This window comes from Ranitomeya variabilis, chromosome 5, assembly GCF_051348905.1.
Source record: "Ranitomeya variabilis isolate aRanVar5 chromosome 5, aRanVar5.hap1, whole genome shotgun sequence".
NCBI lineage: Eukaryota > Metazoa > Chordata > Amphibia > Anura > Dendrobatidae > Ranitomeya > Ranitomeya variabilis.
Window position 1 is genome coordinate 235,536,049 of NC_135236.1, and position 24,336 is coordinate 235,560,384.

Here is a 24,336-nt window from a genome sequence, read left to right on the forward strand (position 1 = left end):
ATTCTTGTTTTATTTCTTTGTTTTTTCCTTTTATTGGCCATTCGTTTGGTCATTTTCTTGTAAGAGAAGTAGTAATTCATTTTAATTGTTTGTAACATTTAATCATACAGTAGTCATCCAATAGTAAGCGTTTGAGTTTAGCTCTCTATTTGGGTATTTTCAAGTGAATCAGATTGGATGGATTTTTTGTTTTTTCATTTCTTCCCTATTTATTTCTGATATAACCAATTGGATTCTCCCTTTAATTTGTTTTTATATTGGCAATTGAGTTGAATTAGGACGACTCTGAGTACTGGTTTATGAGAACTCCATATTGTATATGAAGAAACTTCTTGTTTTACATTTTTCTACAAGTAATATTTACCTTACTTAATATTTTAGCTTTATATGAAGGCAGTTTCAATAGAAATGAGCTACATCTTCACAAATTAAAGTTATTGCGATGATCTAATGATTTAATGGACAACAGGACTGGGAAGTAGTGATGAGCAAGTGTACTCATTGCTCAGGGTTTCCCGAGCAAGCTCGAGTGACCTTCGAGTATTTGTCAGTGTTCGGAGATTTAGTTTTCTTCATGGCAGCTGAATGATTTACAGCTACTAGCCTGCTTGATTACATGTGAAGATTCCCTAGCAACCAGGCAACCCCCACATTTACTCAGCCTGGCTAGTATCTGTAAATCATTCAGCTGCCCCAATGAAAACTACATCTCCGAGCAGTCATAAATACTAGGAGGTCACCCGAGCGTGCTCAGGAAAACCCGAGCAATGAGTTCACTCGCTCATCACTACGGGGAAGTCATTGGACCAAGATATTTTCCCAGATATTGTACGCTCAAATTTTTGAATTGTGTGAATTGGAGTCAAGATTAAATCTATTCTGGTAATTGTTTCATGCCTAGCAGAATAATATGTGTATTCTTTTGACATAGAGTTGAGACATCTGAAAACATGAAATAAGTCTTGTTTTATCAACCAGTTCTTAAGTGCAAAGATCTTGTGTCTTGAGGTAGATGTGTCTTGACCTAGAATATTAAAGTATGAGAATAATATTAAATCTCCCTTATATATTATTTTTTACTAGTTTATTCAGGAATGAAGTTTGTCCTCGATTAGATGCGTAGATGTTTACTAGGGTGCATTCTCTATTATCTATTTTACATACAAGGATACGTCGTTTACATCCTCTAATTCTGTAATAAATTGAAATGAGACCGTGTCCTTGATAGCTGTTATAACTCCTACATTTTTTCGTCAGCATAGGTACAGTAAATATGTGGGATTTTTTATGCTGGAATATTGGTGAATCGTTTTTTGCAAAATTTTGATTCTTGGAATCCTGTAATGTCTGATTTGGATAAGCATGCTTACTTCCAGGCCAAGTGCCTCTTCAAAGGGCTATTAAGTCCTTTGATATTTAAAGTGAGAAATTTGACTGTCATTTGTGATTTTAGGATAAATTGTGTTGTGAAACGAGAAACCCATGAATACCTGTAATAAATTCCAAAAAACAATTTTGCGTACAGTATTGTACTAGCAAGTGCATACACTTTTGAGTCACAGAATCAACAAACACACAATGAAACAACAAAGGAAAAACAATCCAACTATTTAAACCCATCATATGATAATTCCCAGAGACCTAGAGGTGTAATCTGGATCAAAAAATAATTTTTGCCAGAGCTGTATTTTAAGAGACCACTACAAAATGTTCAGTTTGTCTGATTTTTCACTTTATAGGTATATTTTTGAGTAAAATGTTAATTGTTCACTTATTCTATAAACCTCTGACAACATGTCTCCAAATTTCCAAGCAATACTTTTGCATTTTTTTCTAAAAAGGAGAAATGGTAAAAAAAAAAGTGCTTTCAGACCTCAAATAATGCAAAGAAAACAAGTTCATAATCATTAAGAAACATCAATACTAATGTTTTAACTCAGGAAGAGTTCAGAAATCAATATTTTGTGGAATAACCATGATTTTTAATCACAGCTTTCATGCGTCTTGGCAAGCTTTCCACCAGTCTTTCACACTGCTTCTAGAGCAAAAATGTAAGCAGTTCTTCTTTGTTTGATGGCTTGTGACTATCCATCATCCTCTTGATTACATTCCAGAGGTTTTTAATGGGGTTCAGGTCTGGAGATTGGGCTGCCCATGACAGGGCTTTGATGTGGTGGTCTCTTAATTTTTGCCAGAGCTGTATATCCATAAAACACCTAAATTCTTAGTTTGGCACAGATTCTGCAAAAAGTTACCTGAAAATAAAGTTATATAACATTTTGAAGGATATAATCCTATTAAAAACCTGGTAAGAAACCTTTATACTCTTCTTAAATTTTTGTCAAACAATTACGTTTTTGCTTTCCTTGTGGATGGCTTTTCTTTCTTTTTTAAACTCTTTATGGAATCCAGAAAATTGCAGCCTTCTTCAGGGATTTAAATGCTCACAAATTTTCCATTAAAAAATACAATTAACTTGGTTGGAAATCTCCTCTTATATTGTATATTGTTTAGTCTGAGAGAATATGTAACTTCTGCAAAGTTTTTCATTGCTTATAATGTATCTTTTGAGAAATCAGAGTACATTGTCTAGTAAGGAAAAGGAAGAGTTCTTTTTTTCCTTAAAAAAGAATCTCTGGACATGGACACTTCTTTTGTATGGAACTATACTTTTGCAGTCTGTGGGCCCTATGAATTGTAAAGTCCAAGTCACCAGTTGATGGAAGAATTTTTTGTAGCATCTGTTTGATATGTCGGATGAGGTTGCCTTGTTGCACCCTTTCTGGAATACAGCGGATTTATATGTTATTATGATGGTTTCTATCCTCCATATCTGAAATTGTGGTCCTCACTTAAAGCCTTGATTTAAGAGAGTTTTGACTTAATTCAATATTGTCTAGTCTATTTGAGACTAAATCTACGTTTTTTTTCTGTCTCTAGGAATCCGTTCTAACCTCTTGTAATGATGTTTGGAGTGAATCAAATCTTTCATTCATAGTTATTTTATTGAATTAGATGATGATGTACTTAGATTACATAAGAGTCTTTAAGAAGGAGGAATGTTTTGCATGAAGAACTCTGTTTCTTGAAGCTGTGTATTGTTTTTGTTATTTATTTAATAAGAAAATTCTATTGGATCTTTAACTTTCATCCTTGGGCATTGTTTCGGGGGGCTAGGGTCTGGGGTATAATCCTCTGAATCACCTTTGGAGTCTTTGAATAATAGGGCAACTGTCCCTTTAAGTCTCGGAGTTGATTTCAAAGTCCTTTCTTTTATTTCATTTTTGTATTCAAAATATCATCCATTGAGTCCTTACTAGCTAGTAAAAATTCTTGATAAGCAGGCATGTTTAAATATGGACTTTGTTGATCTTCAAAATCTATCCCCTTTTTGTATCTATTGTTGCCATTGTGTAATCCTTGATATTATTGCTGTTACTTATGTCCTTAAGTGGAGATCTGTCTCTATATATGTGAGTAATCCTTTTAGAAGAACTGAGAATTTGGTATGTTTGCTCTGAATTATATCTCTTGTCCTGATAGTAAGGATCTTTGTTTTGTTGAGCCTCCTCTACAGTATCTTGGTATAGAGATTCTTTATATACCGTCTTAGAATGTTTATCATATGTGTCTGGATCACCTCTCCTTTCTTTATTCCTGGCCCCTGGGTTTGAATCTACACTGACAGGTTTTAGGGTTGGCGGATTGCACCAAATAAAAATAAATAACAAATAAGGTGGAATCGCAACCTGGGGTCCACCGTGCAGAAAACTGCAGCTAGTGTGAACAATGACGGATAAAAAATTAAAACTAGCAAACATTCCTCCTAAGGGTGCGTGTCCACATTCAGGATGGCCGGCGGTATCGTCGGAGCGGCTAAGCCGCTCGGCGCTAAGCCCCGCCCCCTTCTGGGACGCGATTATGCCGGATGTGTTCACTGTACACATCCAGGATCATCGCACCCCTCGCATAGGGCCCTGTGTTATTCCTTGCGGCGACGCAGCGGCGACGCAAGGTACACGGACATGCTGCGATCTGAAAAGACGCGCAGCATGTCCGGAGCCGCAGGGCCACCGCGTGCGTGTTTCCACGCATAGTGGACACGGGATTTCAAAAAATCCCCTCCACTATGCTGGGACATCTGGACGTCAAACACGCAGCGTTTACTGACCATGGACACACGGCCTTAGGCTAGTTTCACATTTGCGTTTAAAAACGCAGCGTTTAAAACGCAAATGCAGGTGTTGAAAAAACGCATGTAAAGGCGTGAAAACGCTGCGTTTTTTAGACGCATGCGTTTTTCTCATGCGGTAAAAAAACGTGGCGTTTTGACGCGTTTACATGCGTTTTTTCCTGCGTTTGCGTTTTTCAAACGCATGCTGAGAAGTGTGTGACAGCTGCCAATCATCAAAATCATCTAGAAAACCCAATATAAATAGAAAAAGCTATATTTACTTCAGCGCGATATATGTGAAAAGCCGGTAATTCAATTGCCGGCTTTTCATTTCTCCCACCTAAAAACCAGACATGATATGAGACATGGTTTACATACAGTAAACCATGTCATATCCCCATTTTTTTTTGCATATTCCACACTACTAATGTTAGTAGTGTGTATGTGCAAAATTTCGGCGCTGTAGCTATTAAATTTAAGGGTTAAATCGCGGAAAAAATTGGCGTTGGCTCCCGCGCAATTTTCTCTGCCAGAGTGGTAAAGCCAGTGACTGAGGGCAGATATTAATAGCCTAGAGAGAGTCCATGGTTATTGGCCCCCCTGGCTACAAACATCTACCCCCAGCCACCCCAGAAAAGGCACATCTGGAAGATGCGCCTATTCTGGCACTTGGCCACTCTCTTCCCATTCCCGTGTAGCAGTGGGATATGGGGTAATGAAGGGTTAATGTCACCTTGCTATTGTAAGGTGACATTAAGCCAGATTAATAATGGAGAGGCGTCAATTATGACACCTATCCATTATTAATCCAATTGTATGAAATGGTTAAAAAAAAACACACACACAATATTGCAAAGTATTTTAATGAAATAAACACACAGGTTGTTGTAATATTTTATTGCTCTCTCAATCCACCTGAAGACCATCGTTCTGTAACAAATTAAAAATAATAAACCAACAATATACATACCTTTCGTAGATCTGTGACGTCCCACGATGTAAATCCATCTGAAGGGGTTAAAATATTTTACAGGCAGGAGCTCTGCTCGTGCCTGTAAACCCCGGGGAATGAAGGTAATGTAGGTCAATGACCTATAGTTACCTTCAGTCGCGATGATGCGCCCTCTGCATGTCTCATATCATGTCGGGTTTAGGCAGGAGAAATGAAAAGCCGGCAATTGAATTACCGGCTTTAGGGTTAGGGGTAGGGGTAGGGTTAGGGTTAGGGTCCCTTTATCACCTTGATGGGGTGGCTTATAAGTCTGTATTCTTGTTTTTTTCTATAAAAACGCATGCGTTTTTAACGCAAACAAACGCATGTGCTTAAAAATGCTTGCGTTTAAATAGACAGCAATACGTTTTTTTGCCGCAAAAAAACGCATGCGTTTTTTGCGGCCAAAAATGCCTCTAGAAATTACTACATGTTGCATTTCTGCAACAAAACGCAAGCATGAAAAAAACGCATGCGTTGTCAAACGCAGCAAAACGCATGCAAAAAAAGCATGCGTTTTTAATGTTAAACATAGGAAAAAAAACGCATGCATTTTTTTGCGGAAAAACGCAGCGGCAAAAAACGCAAATGTGAAACCAGCCTTAGACACACTGAGTTAACTCCACACAGTGTGAATGGAACACAGAAAACCAAACCCAGATACTACTGAGAGATGCACAGGGAGAGGAGTACCAGCTCAGCTAACCACCGAGAGGTACAGGGACAGTAAGTACCAGCTCAGCTAACCACCAAGGGGTACAGGGACAGTAAGTACCAGCTCAGCTAACCACCGAGGGGTATAGGGAAGTATAGCATACACACAGGACGGAAACAGCAAAAACTCACAGTCAGCGAGAACACGTAGCAAACCTCCTCTCCAGAGGAGCCGGAATTCTAATGGCTTTATGCCAGCCCTGAACTCACACAGACAATCTCCTCTCCGTAGATGACGGATTTCTAATGGCATAGGGCCATGTTATGATCCGGTGACCTAGGAGCCGCATGAGAGACTTTCTCAGGAGTAAGTGGTATCTGTACTGACCGCAAACCCTAAACTAACACCGCGACTAGAAGTAGACGTGGGGTGTGCCTACCCATCCTAGACACCTCGACACAGCCGGAGGACTCAATACCCCTATAGGTGGAAATGGGAATTCTATCTTGCCTCAGAGCAGAGCCCCAAAGGATAGGCAGCCCCCCACAAATATTGACTGTGAGTTTAAGAGGAAAGACAAAGCAGGCAGAAAAACAGAATGTAGCAAAAGAGGCACTTCTAGCTAAATAGAAAAAGATAGGACAGAATTCTAAGCGGTCAGTATTAAAATCCTAAAATATCCACAGCAGAAAATACAAATATACTACATCTAACTAAACACATAGCAAGTATATCTGCAACTCCTGAGATTCCAGCATGACTGAAAAATCCAAACAAAGTCAAAGCTGGACAAAAACACAAATGGATTGCACTGAATTACAAGCACACTGCATGTGTGCACAGAGATAAAAAAACAGACACTTATCTTAGCTGAATTGGCAGCAAGGCATGAGGAACCAGAGAGAGAAGCAATCCCTCCAAGAACAATGGACAACTGGCACTGACTAATGAATCCAGCAGCCCTAAATACCCCAGTCAGGCCTGCAAACAGCAGAAACACCTGACCAGAACTGCTAGCCAGGGACAGCTGCAATACCACCAACAACCACCGGAGGGAACCCAAGAACAGAATTCACAACAGTACCCCCCCTTGAGGAGGGGGCAACAAACCCTCACCAGAGCACCCAGGCCGATCAGGACGAGCCAGATGAAAGGCACGGACCAAATCAGCAGCATGGACATCAGAGGCAAAAACCCAAGAATTATCCTCCTGGCCATAACCCTTCCATTTGACAAGGTACTGAAGCCTCCGCCTCGAAAGGCGAGAATCCAAAATCTTCTCAACCACATACTCCAACTCCCCATCAACCAACACAGGAGCAGGAGGATCAACAGAGGGAACAACGGGCACCACATATTTCCGCAATAAAGATCTATGGAAAACATTATGGATGGCAAAAGAGGCCGGAAGGGCCAAACGAAAAGACACCTGATTGATGATCTCAGAAATGCTATAAGGACCAATAAACCGAGGCTTAAACTTAGGGGAAGAAACCTTCATAGGAACATGACGGGAAGACAACCAGACCAAATCCCCAACCCCAAGCCGGGAACCAACACACCGACGACGGTTAGCAAAACGCTGAGCCTCCTCCTGAGACACCAAATTGTCCACCACATGAGCCCAAATCTGCTGCAACCTGTCAACCACAGAATCCACACCAGGACAATCAGAAGGCTCAACCTGCCCCGAAGAAAAACGAGGATGAAAACCAATATTACAAAAGAAGGGCGAAACCAATGTAGCAGAACTAGCCCGATTATTAAGGGCGAACTCGGCCAATGGCAAGAAAGCCACCCAATCATCCTGATCAGCAGACACAAAGCATCTCAAATAAGTTTCCAAAGTCTGATTAGTTCGCTCGGTCTGGCCATTTTTCTGTGGATGAAATGCGGAAGAAAAAGACAAATGCCCAGCCTAGCACAAAAGGCCCGCCAAAACCTAGAAACAAACTGGGAACCTCTGTCGGACACAATATTCTCCGGCATACCATGCAAACGAACCACATGCTGGAAAAACAACGGAACTAAATTATTATTATTATTATTATTTATTTATATAGCACCATTAATTCCATGGTGCTGTACATGAGAAAGGGGTTACATACAGGGTTATAGCTATCAACCAAACCAAATCAGAAGAGGAAGGCAATTTAGGCAAAGGCACCAAATGAACCATCTTAGAGAACCGGTCACAAACCACCCAGATAACCAACATCCTCTGGGAAACCGGAAGATCTGAAATAAAATCCATAGAAATATGCGTCCAGGGCCTCTCAGGGACCGGCAAAGGCAAAAGCAACCCACTAGCATGGGAACAACAAGGCTTGGCCCGCGCACAAGTCCCACAGGACTGCACAAAAGAATGCACATCACGCGACAAAGAAGGCCACCAAAAGGACCTACCAACCAAATCTCTGGTACCAAAAATACCAGGATGGCCTGCCAACACAGAACAATGAACCTCAGAAATCACTCTACTAGTCCATCTGTCAGGAACAAACAGTTTGCCCACTGGACAGCGGTCAGGTTTGTCAGCCTGAAATTCCTGCAGAACCCGTCGCAAATCAGGGGAAATGGCCGAAAGGACCACCCCTTCCTTCAGAATGCTGACCGGTTCCAGTACCTCAGGAGAATCAGGCAAAAAACTCCTAGAGAGGGCATCAGCCTTAATATTCTTAGAACCTGGAAGATACGAGACCACGAAATCAAAACGGGAGAAAAACAAGGAACATCGAGCCTGTCTAGGATTCAGCCGTCTGGCAGACTCGAGGTAAATCAGATTTTTATGATCGGTCAAGACCACAATACGGTGCTTGGCTCCCTCAAGCCAATGTCGCCACTCCTCAAACGCCCACTTCATAGCCAACAACTCCCGATTGCCGACATCATAATTGCGTTCAGCAGGTGAAAACTTACGAGAAAAGAAGGCACACGGTTTCATCAAGGAACCAACAGAATTCCTCTGAGACAAGACGGCCCCTGCCCCAATCTCAGAAGCGTCAACATCAACCTGAAACGGAAGAGAAACATCCAGCTGACGCAACACCGGGGCAGAAGTAAATCGGCGTTTAAGCTCCTGAAAGGCAGAGACAGCCACAGAGGACCAATTCGCTACATCAGCGCCTTTCTTCTTCAAATCGGTCAGGGGTTTAACCACACTGGAAAAGTTAGCAATGAAACGGCGATAAAAATTAGCAAAGCCCAAAAATTTCTGAAGGCTCTTCACGGATGAGGGCTGAATCCAATCATGAATGGCCTGAACCTTAACCGGATCCATCTCTATAGATGAGGGAGAAAAAATGAAGCCCAAAAAAGAAACCTTCTGCACTCCAAAGAGACACTTAGACCCCTTCACAAACAAAGCATTATCACGAAGGATCTGAAATATCATCCTGACCTGTTTCACATGAGACTCCCAATCATCGGAAAAAATCAAGATATCATCCAAATATACATCATGAATTTATCAAGATAATTCCGGAAGATATCATGCATGAAAGACTGAAAAACAGATGGAGCATTAGAGAGTCCGAATGGCATCACAAGGTATTCAAAATGACCTTCGGGCGTATTAAACGCAGTTTTCCATTCATCACCCTGCTTAATACGAACAAGATTATATGCCCCCTGAAGGTCAATCTTAGTAAACCAACTAGCTCCCTTAATCCTGGCAAACAAATCGGAAAGCAAAGGCAAAGGGTATTGAAACTTGACCGTGATCTTATTCAAGAGGCAATAATCAATACAGGGTCTCAAGGAGCCATCCTTCTTAGCAACAAAAAAAATCCCGCTCCCAAAGGTGAAGAAGATGGCCGAATATGCCCCTTCTCCAAAGACTCCTTAACATAACTCCGCATGGCGGTATGTTCCGGCACAGATAGATTGAAAAGTCGGCCCTTGGGAAACTTACAGCCTGGAATCAAGTCAATAGCACAATCACAGTCCCTATGCGGTGGAAGGGAACTGGACTTGGGCTCATCAAATACATCCTAAAAATCAGACAAAAACTCTGGAACCTCAGAAGAGGTGGAAGAGGAGATTGACATCAAAGGAACATCACTATGAACCCCCTGACAACCCCAACTAGTCACAGACATAGACTTCCAATCCAACACAGGATTATGTATCTGCAACCATGGAAAACCCAGCACAATAGCATCATGCAAATTATGCAACACCAGAAAACGACAATCTTCCTGATGGGCTGGCGCCATGCACATGGTCATCTGTGTCCAAAACTGGGGTTTATTTTTAGCCAAAGGTGTAGCATCAATGCCCCTTAAAGGAATAGGGTTCTGTAAAGACTGCAAGGGGAAACCACCACGCCTGGCAAATTCAAAGTCCATTAGATTCAAAGCGGCGCCTGAATCCACAAACGCCATGACAGAAAATTACGACAATGAGCAGATCAAGGTCACAGATAACAGAAATTTAGGTTGTACAGTACTGATGGTAACTGAACTAGCGATTCTCTTTGTACGCCTAGGGCAGACTGAAATGACATGAGAAGCATTGCCACAATAAAAACACAACCTATTCTGACGTCTGAATCCTTGTTGTTCCATTCTAGACAGAATCCTATCACACTGCATAGGCTCAGGCATCTGCTCTGAGGACAACGCCACAGCGCGCACAGTTCTGCACTCCCGCAAGCGCCGATCAGTCTGAATGGCCAGAGACATAGAATCACTCAGACCAACAGGCGTGGGAAACCCCACCATAACATCTTTAACAGATTCAGAAAGACCCTTTCTGAAAATTGCAGCCAAAGCTTCATCATTCCATTTAGTCAGCACAGACCATTTTCTAAATTTCTGACAATACAATTCTGCCGCTTCTTGACCCTGAGACAGGGCCAACAAGGACTTTTCCGCTTGATCCACAGAATTTGGTTCATCATATAATAATCCTAGAGCCTGAAAAAAGGCGTCTACATTAAGCAAGGCCGGATTCCCAGATTCCAGTGAAAATGCCCAATCCTGAGGGTCACCACGCAACAGGGAGATGACAGTTTTAACCTGCTGAATGGGATCACCAGAGGAACGAGGTTTCAGAGCAAAAAACAGTTTACAGTTGTTTTTAAAACTCAAAAATTTGGACCTGTCCCCAAAAAACAAATCAGGAGTAGGAATCCTAGGCTCTAAAAGTGGAGTCTGAACCATATAATCCGAAATACCCTGTACCCTAGCAGCAAGCTGGTCTACACGAGAAACTAATCCCTGAACATCCATGCTAGCACAAGTCTCCTCAGTCACCCAGAGGAAAAGAGGGAAGGAAAGAAAAAACAGGCTACAGAAAAAAAAATGGCTCAACACCTTTCTTCCCTTCTTCTGAGATGCATTTAACTCATTGTTGGCCAGTTGTACTGTTATGATCCGGTGACCTAGGAGCCGCATGAGAGACTTTCTCAGGAGTAAGTGGTATCTGTACTGACCGCAAACCCTAAACTAACACCGCAACTAGAAGTAGCCGTGGGGTGTGCCTACCCATCCTAGACACCTCGACACAGCCGGAGGACTCAATACCCCTATAGGTGGAAATGGGAATTCTATCTTGCCTCAGAGCAGAGCCCCAAAGGATAGGCAGCCCCCCACAAATATTGACTGTGAGTTTAAGAGGAAAGACACACGCAGGCAGAAAAACAGAATTTAGCAAAAGAGACGCTTCTAGCTAAATAGAAAAAGATAGGACAGAATTCTAAGCGGTCAGTATTAAAATCCTAAAATATCCACAGCAGAAAATACAAATATACTACATCTAACTAAACACATAGCAAGTATATCTGCAACTCCTGAGAATCCAGCATGACTGAAAAATCCAAACAAAGTCAAAGCTGGACAAAAACACAAATGGATTGCACTGAATTACAAGCACACTGCATTTGTGCACAGAGACAAAAAACAGACACTTATCTTAGCTGAATTGGCAGCAGGGCATGAGGAACCAGAGAGAGAAGCAATCCCTCCCAGGAACAATGGACAACTGGCACTGACTAATGAATCCAGCAGCCCTAAATACCCCAGTCAGGCCTGCAAACAGCAGAAACACCTGACCAGAACTGCAAGCCAGGGACAGCTGCAATACCACCAACAACCACCGGAGGGAACCAAAGAACAGAATTCACAACAGGGCCAGCCCTGAGCACATGCTGACACAGATCACTGACGTCCCAATGGTAGCCGATACAGTGCTAAACACACAAAACGCACAGACAGAGTGGTAGTGTATCCACCCACACATACACCAAACACAAGTGACGCTAGCACGCCCGCATACTGAAAGCCCTTTATGTGCCATGCTCCACCCCCAAAACATTCACGCCCAGTCAGACGGGGCATTGCCCATGGGCCAATCCAGAGCTGCCACATCACCAGAGAAGAAAGCATCGGAGCATCAATGACAAGGCGCCACATAACAGACATAATAAGTTGATTTCTGGACTTAGACTCCAGGAGTGGGGCTACCTCTGTATACCACTGGTTACCATAGACTTTAGCTAGAGAGACAGCAGTAACCACACGTATAACAGGAGCCTGAGCAAGAATCTGGGACCAACTTCTGTGCTAAACAGCAGACCCAGCGGCCTGGCCTGAATGGAGACCATAGCACCAAACAGTGCCTGTGATACATCCCACATGGCAGGGAAGTCCTGGGCTATAACAACAGGTGTTTTTGTCTGCAATGCTTGATGTATCTTGTGGTGCAATGGATTGTCATGATGCAATAAATCCTTACATGGAGTCTCTGCACTGGTTTTCTTGACTATTTGTGTCCCCACTAAGTTTCCCAGGATTGTTCTTTATATTTACTTCAGCATTGGCATTATCTCTGCGGTGCTTGAGCACTGTGACTCATGCTGCAAAGAATTTCCGTCATGTCCTGGGGTAGCGTGTTCTTTTCCTCCATGCAGGGACTCCTCTGATGTGTGCTGGGAGTCCCTGCCCTGCTCGACAGGGGCACTGTGAGCTCCGTTCAATACCTGAACCTCAGCGCCAGATTCCATATCCAAACCGAGCCTCTGGCAAAGGAGAGAATACTGCATCTATGATTTTGCTGGTCTCCCTTGTGGCTGACAGATCAGGGAGGAGACGTTAACTGCACAAAGACATTGCTATCAAGAGACCTGTCTTTAAGTGCAGGGACTCCTCAAGCTCATGCCGGGAGTCCCTGCCCTGGGTGACAGTATAGCTGTATGTTCTGCTTGTTGTCCGGAGCTCAGCACTTGTGTTTGAACCTTCATTACATGCAGGAGGCTGAACTTCTTAGGTGACAGAATGGAGGGGTGCAGTAACCGCACATCCGAGCAGTGATCAGTTGTCTTGGAACAGAGGGTCTTTGTGTAAGTGACAGGACTCCTTCAGCACACTCTGAAAATCCTTACTTTAGTGACAGGAGCACTATGCACTCCACTAAGTGTCGGAGGCTCAGAACTAATGTCCAATTAATGCAAATTTTTATAATCTATACAATGAATATGACTTTTAAGGTGGGACAATCCCTTTATAGATTAATTGTTGAAAAAATATTTCTAGGGTGTGCAATCAACACTGTGTATGATTAATGTGAGCCCAACCTCTCAGTCCTGTTTTAGTCCATATGTTTTTTTACCAACTCTACTGTATGAATTTTTGTTATGATAACATTAATTACTGCAATGAAAAAGAAAAATCGAGTGGGCACCACTACAAATACATAACCTTTATCAAAGGGAGGGTGCAACTAATGCGCCAAGAAGCATGCATAAAGAAGAGAGAAAAAGAAGCGCAAATAAAGTGCACACACAACCTGTTAGGGCTAGCGGAACGCACCGAGTAAATATAGAGATGTTATTTGGTGCGTTCGTAGCCCGGGGTCCACCGTGCAGGTAAAGAACCTGCTGCTGGCAAACGGTGGCACTATGTGGTGGTAGAAGCGATCTCTATTGCTTCACAGAGTTGCTATAAAGAAAGGACTGTGTCCTCTTAAACTCCACAGGAATACACAGCAACTGCTGAGCAGATAGCAGCTTGTGGTCACGCAGTCAAGGAGGCAAACATACAATCTCCTCACCGGAGGTGCCAGTATTCTAAGTGGCTTATTTCAGCCGGGTCCCTGAATCCACACAAGCGTGACCACATTGGCGCAAAACTCATGACATGCATTGATACTAGCGCATGGCCATGCGGCCATGCGAACCTTTTATAGCTGCAGCAAGTATAGGGCCTTCCTAGAAGGACCAATGAGAGGCTGCCACAGAGCCTGAGCACCTTCAGGACCTTCCTGGGGAACCAATGGGCTTTGCTGCAGTATCCAAGCATGTGACCCTCGATCTCCAATGAGAGATCTTACCCTGGGCATGCTCAGAAGGAGAAAAGCAGGACTTAGTCCCAAAAGCATCTGCTCGCTGCTGCCCAGCACTGGCTTCAATGGCAGAAGCTGGAAAAGCAGCAGTAACCCTTTGCACAGAGTCAGACTGAGCGAGAAGCTGGGACCGACATCTCCGCTGAGCAGGCTCCACTGCGGCAGAAGAATGGGAGACCGCAGCGGAGATGGCCCGAGATTCCCCCTGTGCAGAGGCGGGACCTCGACCCCTAACATGGCCCCCCTCCTTGGACCTCGCTACGCTCGAAGGCAGCAATGAGCTGCAGAGCCTGAATGTGCTCAGCAGGCTCCCAGGACCTGTCCTCAGGACCATAACCCTTCCAGTCCACCAAATAAAATTTTTTGCCACGTACCACCATGCACCCCAAAATAGCGTTCACCTCGTAATCATCCGTAGACGAACCCGATGTCCCGGCAGATGACTCGGAAAACCGAGACATGTATATGGGTTTCAAGAGGGACACATGAAAGGTGTCGGTGATACCCAGGCGTGGTGGAAGGGCTAAATGGTAGAACACAGGGTTACCCTGTTCGAGGACCTTGAAAGGGCCCAAGTAGCAAGGTGCAAACTTAGTGGACTCAACTCGGAGCCTGATGTTACGGGCGGAGAGCCACACCAAGTCGCCAGGAGCAAAGGTCGGAGCGGGGCGCCGATGTGCATCGGCGGAGGACATCATTCTCTCCTTGGAGACCCGAATGGCATCCTGAGTGCGGTCCCAAATATCCCGTGCCTCCACAGCCCAGTCTGCCACCCTAGAGTCAGAGGAAGACACGGGCATAGGCACAGCTACCCGCGGATGCTGACCATAGTTAAGGAGGAATGGGGTTTGTCCAGTGGAATCGGCTACGGCGTTGTTCAGCGCAAACTCTGCCCATGGTAGCAGGGAAGCCAAATCATCCTGCCTGGCTGAGACAAAATGTCGCAGATATGTGACCAAGGTCTGGTTGGCTCTCTCTACCAACCCATTCATCTCGGGGTGATATGTGGAAGAGAGATTCAACTCAATGCTGAGGAGACGACAAAGCTCTCTCCAGAACCGAGACGCAAACTGGGGACCCCGGTCACTGACAATTTTGTCCGGCATACCGTGTAGGCGGAAGATGTGTTTTATGAACAACGCTGCCAAGGCCCATGCAGAAGGTAGCTGTGGAAGCGGCACCAAATGCACCATTTTAGAAAAATGATCGGTGATAACCCAAATGATGGTACAGCCACGAGACTTGGGCAAACCCACCACAAAGTCCATCCCGACCATCTCCCAGGGCCTGTCTGCCACCGGCAAGGGATAGAGTAACCCAACTGGCCGTTGTCGAGGAGACTTATTTTTGGCGCAGGAGACACACGCCCGAATATAATCTCCGACATCACGGACCATATATGGCCACCAGTACGTTCTCGCCAGCAGCTCAGATGTCTTCTTTGCCCCAAAGTGTCCACCCACCCTGGATGAATGAGCCCAAGAGAGAACCTCCGGTCGCAAATTAATGGGTACAAAAGTCTTGCCCGGAGGCACAGACTAGCGAAACCGGAACTACGGTTCTCAGGCTCTCAGAAGGGACAATAAGCCGAGGCTCCACTTCCTCCTCCTCAGATGACACAACGGAGCAAGAGAGGGCATCAGCACGAATGTTCTCCCCAGCGAGATAATGGAGGATGAAGTGGAACCCGGAGAAGAACAAGGACCATCTGGCCTGATGAGAATTTAGCAGCTGGGCTGTTTGTAAATAAACCAAATTTTTGTGGTCCGTGAAGACTTGGAAAGGAAAGCGAGCCCCCTCCAAAAGATGTCTCCACTCCGAGAAGGCTAACTTCATTGCTAGCAACTCCCTGTCCCCGATGGAATAATTCCTCTCCGCTGGTGTGAAGGTCTTGGAGAAGAAGAAGCAAAGACGCTTCTGACCTTGAGCATCCTTTTGGAAGAGGACTGCTCCTGCACCAACGGATGAGGCATCCACCTCCATTATAAACGGCTTATCAACATCGGAACGATGTAGGATGGGAGCGCTAGCAAAATGAGACTTAATAGAAGAAAAAGCGTTGGAGACCTCTTCAGACCACAATTTGGGATTTGCTCCCTTGGTGAGGGTACCAAGGGAGCTACCAAAGTTGAGAAGTGGGGAATGAACTGACGATAGTAATTTATGAACCCCATAAAGCGCTGCACCGCTTTAAGAGAATGGGGTTCTTGCCAGTCCATCACAGCCTGTAGTTTGGCAGGATCCATAGCCAATCCCTGGGTGGAGATGATATAGGAAAGGTAAAGACTCCTGCTCAAACATACACTTCTCCAACTTTGCATAGAGGGAGTTTGCCCATAAGAGGTCAAAGACTCTGCCAACATCTCTCCAGTGGGAGTCAATATCTGGAGAGAAGATGAGAATATCATCCAGATAGACTATGACCGAGGTGGAGAGCATATCCCGGAAGATATCGTTGACAAAGTCTTGGAAAACGGCTGGGGCATTACAGAGCCCGAAGGGCATCACCAGATACTCATAGTGCCCATCCCTGGTATTAAACGCCGTCTTCAATTCGTCCCCCTCACGGATGCGAATCAGGTTATAAGCACCCCGCAGATCTAATTTGGTAAATACCCTTGCTCCCCCTAGTCTATCAAAGACCTCAGAAATCAGGGGCAAGGGGTATTTATTCTTATCGGTGATGGCGTTAAGACCCCTGTAATCTATGCAAGGACATAATTCTCCGTTCTTCTTCTGCACGAAGAAGAACCCCGCTCCTGCAGGTGACACTGACTTCCTAATGAACCCTCTTGCCAAATTCTCCTGGATGTATTGGGACATAGCCTCCATTTCCGGGAGAGAGAGGGGATAGACCCATCTCCGAGGATGTTCTGCTCCAGACAAGAGATCAATAGGACAGTCATAGGGACAGTGAGGCCGAAGGGTCTCCGCAGCCTTTTTGGAGAAGACGTCTGCATAGGACCATTAGCACTTGGGAAGGGAAGAGAGATCTGCGGGTATCTCAGTAGAGGAAACCTGAATACACTCCCTCACACATCTGCCCTTACATCAATCACTCCAACCCAATATCCTCCCAGAGGTCCACTCAATATGTGGGGAGTGGAAACGGAGCCAGGGTATTCCCAGCAGAATCTCGTCCATTACCTTGGGAAGAACAAGAAGGGAAATAATTTCCTGGTGGGAAGGGCACATAGGTAACGTGAAAGGGACAGTCTGGTGTGTGATTTGTGAGGGAAGTGTCGACCCATTCGCTACTCTAACAGTCACCGGTTTGGCGAGCATCACCAGAGGTATTGCATGGCACAGAGCAAAAGCAGAGGACATGAAATTCCCCTCTGCTCCAGAATCCACACAAAGCACGACTGTGAGAGTGGATGAGCCTAACATGATTTTCCCTTTGAAGGACAGCTTGGAGGAAAACGTCGCTGTGTCTAGTGAACCTCCTCCAACGGTTACTAGACACAATCGTTTACCCGACCGCCGTGACATTTATTTGCATAATGTCCTTGTTGTTGGCAATTTCTACAAACCACGGGTACTCGAGCTGTCCGAGACTTAGGTCCCGCTCGAGAAACCTCCATGGCCTCATGGGAGTCGGACGCCTGAACAGAAGATTTTAGAGGTCTGGCAAAGGTGGGAGCCAGCCGAAACCTCTGCCTACACTGGGTCCACTCTAACCTCCGCTCGTTAAAATGGAGGTCGATGCGGGTAGATATAGTAATGAGCTCCTCCAGTGTGGTGGGAATCTCCCTGGTGGCCAAGACGTCCTTCACATGGTCTGCCAGTTCTTTCCAGAACACCGGAATAAGGACTTTATCTGGCCACTCCAGCTCAGAGACCAGAGTCCAGAATTGCACGGCGAACTGGCTGACCATGGACGAACCCTGTGCTATTGCCAACAATTGGAGCGCGGTATCGTGGGTGACACAAGGTCCCAAAAAGACCTGTTTCAGAGCGTCCAGGAAGAGAGGAGCACTCTGCACCACACGATCATTAGGCTCCCGTAGCGGCGTTGCCCACTCCAACACTCCTACACTGGCAGCCTGAGCAGTGACTGCGGTAACATCCACAGATGAGGTTGTGCGCTCAAGAGCCGCCAACCTACCCTCCAGCTGCTGGATGTACCGCTGTGGACGCTGATCGTCCGCCATTTACCAGCAAGACCCTGGTGCTAGTATACTGTTAGGGCTGGCGGAACGCACCGAGTAAATATAGAGATGTTATTTGGTGCTGGCACTATATGGCGGTAGAAGCGATCTCTGTTGCTTCACAGAGTTGCTATAAAGAAAGGACTGTGTCCTCTTAAACTCCACAGGAATACACAGTAACTGCTGAGCAGATAGCAGCTTGTGGTCACGCAGTCAAGGAGGCAAACATACAATCTCCTCACCGGAGAAGCCGGTATTCTAGGTGGCTTATTTCAGCCGGGGCCCTGAAACCATACACACAATCTCCTCACCAGAGGTGCCGGTATTCTAAGTGGCTTATTTCAGCCGGGTACCTGAATCCTCACAAGCGTGACCACATTGGCGCCAAACTCATGACATGCACTGATACTAGCGCATGGCCGTGCGGTCATGCGAACCTTTTATAGCTGCAGCAAGTACAAGACCTTCCTAGAAGGACCAATGAGAGGCTGCCACAGAGTCTGAGCACCTTCAGGACCTTACTGGAGAACCAATGGGCTTTGCTGCAGTATCCAAGCATGTGACCCTCGATCTCCAATGAGAGATCTTACCCTGGGCATGCTCAGAAGGAGAAAAGCAGGACTTAGTCCCAAAAGCATCTGCTCGCCGCTGCCCAGCAGTGGCTTCAATGGCAGAAGCTGGAAAAGCAGCAGTAACCCTTTGTACAGAGTCAGACTGAGCGAAACGCTTGGACCGACGTCTCCACTGAGCAGGCTCCACTGCGGCAGGAGAAGAATGGGAGACCGCAGCGGAGATGGCCCAAGATTCCACCTGTGCAGAGGCGGGAACCCAAACACAACCCATATAAAGTGAACAAGGCTTTGCAGGATGTCCTCATGAACTGGAGCCTTGGAAAAGTTCCCACGCTCGAGTTCATATGAGTTCATCCAGCAGAGGGCGCCTCACCGTGACTCAATGTAAGTACAGATCACCCAGCTTTCCTTTCAGCACCCGGGGTTTACAGGCACGAGCGAGTGCTTTAGCACAGCTTCTGCCTGTAAAATGATTTAACCCCTTCAGATGGATTTACTTCGTGGGACGTGACAGATCAACAGAAGGTATGTATATTGTTGGTTTATTATTTTGCAGAGCGAGGGTCTTCAGGTGGATTGAGAGAGCAATAAAATATTAAAAAAACCTGTGTGTTTATTTCATTAAAATACTTTTTAATAATGTGTGTGTGTTTTTTTAACCCTTTCATACAATTGGATTAATAATGGATAGGTGTCATAATTGACACCTCTCCACTATTAATCTGGCTTAATGTCACCTTACAATAGCAAGGTGACATTAACCCTTCATTACCCCATATCCCACCGCTACACGGGAGTGGGAAGAGAGTGGCCAAGTGCCAGAATAGGCGCATCTTCCAGATGTGCCTTTTCTGGGGTGGCTGGGGGCAGATGTTTGTAGCCAGGGGGGGCCAATAACCATGGACCCTCTCTAGGCTATTAATATCTGCCCTCAGTCACTGGCTTTACCACTCTGGCGGAGAAAATTGCGCGGGAGCCCATGCCAATTTTTTCCACGATTTAACCCTTTATTTTAGCAGCTACAGCGGCCAAATTTTGCACATACACACTACTAACATTAGTATTGTGGAATATGCAAAAAAAAAGGGGATATGAGATGGTTCACTGTATGTAAACCATGTCTCATATCCTGTCGGGTTTGGGAAGGAGAAATGAGAAGCCGGCAATTGAATTACCGGCTTTTCACATATATCGCGCTGAATTTAATATAAATACAGAATATATATATATGTGTCTCAATGATATATATATATATATATATACTGTATATATGTTTTAACGAACATTTGAGCACATAAATCCATTAGATGTCGGTTTTGCAAGCCTGCGAGAAAATATCGCAGTACGGATGCCATACGGATTACATATGGAGAATGCCATGCGCAAAATACACTGACACACCCTGCCTACGGATGACATACGGACCACTATTTTGGGGACTTTTCTGCGTATTACGGCCGTAAAAAACGGACCGTATTTACATACGCTGAGTGTGACGCCGACCTCATATTCACTCTTATTTGTGGATAATTACTGCTCACCAGGATCCCTTTTGGGATTATTTATTTCCTTGAGCCTGCTTGAATCACATCCTCACACACATACAGGGGGTGTTACTGTTGATTGGGTATGGTTTTTACATGCTTTTTAAAATGTTTTTATATCTTGTAAGCTCTTTTTGTCTCAATAAAGCCTTGTTCACTTTATATGGGTTGTGTGTGCACTTTATTTGCACTTCTTTTTCTCTCTTCTTTAAACATTAATTACTGCACTACCATTCATTATCAATAAACATGCTAATTCTACCAATAATATAAAAAATACAAATAACTTACAGGTAATATCCTTGAAGACAGCTGAGGCAGATTTCTGGATCATCTATAAAAACAAAAAAATATATTTCACATTTGGATGATTGTGCCCATATACTGATTCACACCAACTTTTGAGGTTGCATTCAAACCACTGGGCTCTATTGTATTCAAAGAGACCCTGCACTCTGGGACTCAGTGTAACTATACATTTATAATAAATAGGCACCGTACCTTGTGCCCTCCTTCTACTGCCTCCTCTTCACAAATTGGCGTTCCTTATCTTATGCTTCCCAGATGGCATGGGAAGTAATAAGTTCAGGCATCTTGAAAGCAGGATAAGAGGAACATTGATCTAAGCAGAGGAGTCAGTGGGAGGCACCAGGTATAAGAAATGTATAGTCATTTTTCTGTAGCTCTTTGAGTTTTTGCATACATTAACATAATAATAAAGTAGTTGGAGCACACAATTAATACAAACAGAATTATGCATGGATACAAAAAAGTTAATACAATTGAAACCTTATTGTAAAATATAGATTCAATATTGTGTCTACCCTTTGCCTTGATAACAGCTTGGTACATCCTTTGCATTCTCGTAACCTACTTCATAAAGAAGACATCACTAATGTCTTTCTAATAGCGTTGAAGAAATTTCAATGAATTACAAGCACATATTGATTGCTTTACCTTCATTCTACAGATCAATTAATTCAAAAGCATCTCTTTTGGGTTCAGGTGAGTGAAATCAGTAAGCCAAGCCATCTGCCAAAGCTCTCCATCACTTACCTTTTTTTTGTAAAATGACTACCACACAGCCTGGATGTGTGTTGTGTCTCATCATACTCTTGAAAAACAAAATGGTGGTATGACTAAGCGCTAAAGAGTTGGAATAGTTACAAATCACTGTAATAGTAATACCACTAAAAGGACCCTTTAATTCTACCCTTACACCTTTACTTCTCCTCTCCAATGATTGAAAGCACATACTACACATCCAGACATTAATCATTTAAGTTCTCAGTGTTATATTGAAGTTGTAGACAAAAATCCCGTGTTTAGACTCCTTAGTCCAAAAGGCAGATTTCCACTGGCCTGATGTTCACTTCCCAAGTTTCTTGGCCCAAACAATTATCTTCTTATGATGTCTCTCTACACAGTGATGTCATTGCATGGAGTCCTGTTTCTCACACTATGAACAGTAGATGCCACGGGATCATAGGATGCCAATGGGTTGCCATATGGCAGCCGTGTTACAGCTAAAGGACCCCATTACTGACATCTTGATGCTCATGTGAAGATCAGCTACAGGTTGTACTTAGAAGGAGATTGTGATTTGTACTAAATCTTGAAATACTGAAGTCTTTGATCACAAGTTCAGGTTCCCTATGAGGACTAAAAAAAGAAGTGTAATAAAAAAAAGGTTTTAAAAATATGTAAAAAATAAAAAATGTAAAATATTTTTGGATGGCAAAATTAAAATAAGACATAAAAAAATGCATATTCATTATAAAGGCATTAAAAACAAATGTTATGGGTCGCAGAAAATGTCAACACAAAACAGATTTTTTTTCAAAGTTCAAGAATTTTAAGTCACTAGAATAATAATAAAATGAACGTACACAAATTTGGTATTGTCGTAATCGTACTGACCAGAAAAATTATAATGCCTGTTCATTTTAACCGCCCAATGAATACTGCAAAAATCAAACACAGTAAACAATGGAGGAATTATGTTTTTTTCCTCAACATTTCTTTTCACTTTGGATTTTTTTCCAGTACATTTAATGATAAAGTGAAGGATGTCATTTAAAACTAAAACTAATTTAACACAAAAATGTGCCCTCGTATGACTGTTAATGGTAAAACAAAAAAAGTTATGACTTTAGGAAGAAGGAGAGAAAAAAATGAAATTGCAAAATAAAGAAAATTGGCTGTGTCTTTGAAGTTGTTGTCCACTACTCGGACAACCCCTTTTAAATACTATATTCCCCAATATAAAATAAAAAATAACATATACTCATCTCCTGCCCTGGTGACATTCCAAGCAGTGTCAACATTATGTCACGTGACCACTGCAGCCAATAAGTGGCCGTTAATAGGCTTCTTTCCTTCTATTTTACTTGGACAAGGATTTCACCGCCCACAAGTGCTGCCTCCTGCTGTGATCCACTCACACTAATGGAATACTTCCAGCACCGTCTCTTGTCTAGAGAACGTCTGATCCTGCAGACAGTCGGATCCAAAATTACTATACCACCAGACACTATTACTACCCAGGATTTCTCGGAGGAAGATACTAATCTTATGAAGAAATTGTTCCACAACTTGGAGGAGAACATTAAAGAAGAAATACATCAAAGTCTGGATGCAAGGTTTCTTGATATTTATATAGATGAACATTTATGTCCACGGGGATTACGTATAGACCTTAGATGTCCGTTCCCCACGGACAAAGATTTAAATAATGAATGGAGCACAATATTATCCGATTGTATGCACAGAATTTTAGGCTGCCTGTATAAAAAAAGAACCTTCCTTGCTGAACAAACAACCATGAGGGTGCAAAAAATCAGCAATGAACTATTAAGGTTTAATAATCATCCTTTATATAGAAATATTAATTCCAGTATCTCTACGAATGTAACTAAAATTGAACATGATGCTATTATCAGGAGGTCTAAAAAACTGACCAGAGACCGAATTGATTTTGGTCTTATTTTGAGTGAACCTACTCATAGTGAGGGTGAAAGTATGGAGGTTACACCTGCCGTATTAACCCCGTCATTGGTTAATAATCATACATGCATCTTTGTTAACAGTAACAAATATTCTCAAAGGGGAACCCATCCAGGGGGTGCAAAAAATTGTAGTAGGAATAATAATAATAAAAATTTGGGAAGCATTAATGATCACACTGTAGATCTAAACAAAGTTATTGACAGCAATATTGAAAAATTTGAGAAATCTGCTGAGAACAAAATTTCCAAACCCTTATCTGAATCAGCTGAATTAGTGTTAAAAAACAGAAGGGAGTCAGCTTCCTTCACATTACCGCTTTTCGACCCAGAGATAAAAACTGCTGATGCTAATGATGTATGTAAAAATGATATTGATGAGAATCTATTAAATCTGTCCATTCACGAAGTTTCAATATCAGAAGAACCTTTGATTTATTTAGACGATGTAACCATAAACATTGGCAATAATACCGTATTTTCCGGCGTATAAGACGACTGGGCGTATAAGACGACCCCCCAACTTTACCAGTTAAAATATAAAATCTTCTTAAAAGTCGGGGGTCTTCTTATACACCCTATGTCGTCTTATAGGGCCGGTGAATATGTGCCTTTTGGGGGGGGGGGGGAGTGATCCTGATGACGAGGGGGCGTCTCACAGGAAAGTGAGTATCCCCCATTACCTTATCGTAGCGGTGCAGCGTGGGGGTCTCAGTGCTGGGAGTGGCGGCGGCGGCTGCTGTGCTCTGGTGCGGCGGCTGCTGTGCTCTGGTGCGGCGGCTGCTGTGCTCTGGTGCGGCGGCTGCTGTGCTCTGGTGCGGCGGCTCCTCTTCTGTGTGGGGCCTCTGTGCTGTGCGGTGGCGGTGGCGGTGGCGGCGGCATATCTTTATCCAGTTGGGGC

The 24,336-nt window shown here is 43.8% G+C and overlaps 1 protein-coding gene across 1 annotated transcript in view; it reads right to left on the bottom strand.

Annotated features, from left to right (window-relative positions):
* LOC143775586 (cysteine repeat modular protein 2-like) overlaps positions 1 to 24,336 on the bottom strand; it is a 422,741-nt gene that overhangs the window by 306,209 nt on the left and 92,196 nt on the right. The window contains exon 4 of the mRNA XM_077263910.1: positions 20,722 to 20,764. Coding sequence (XP_077120025.1) covers positions 20,722 to 20,764 — 43 coding nt within the window. The remainder of the gene's footprint in view (positions 1 to 20,721; positions 20,765 to 24,336) is intronic.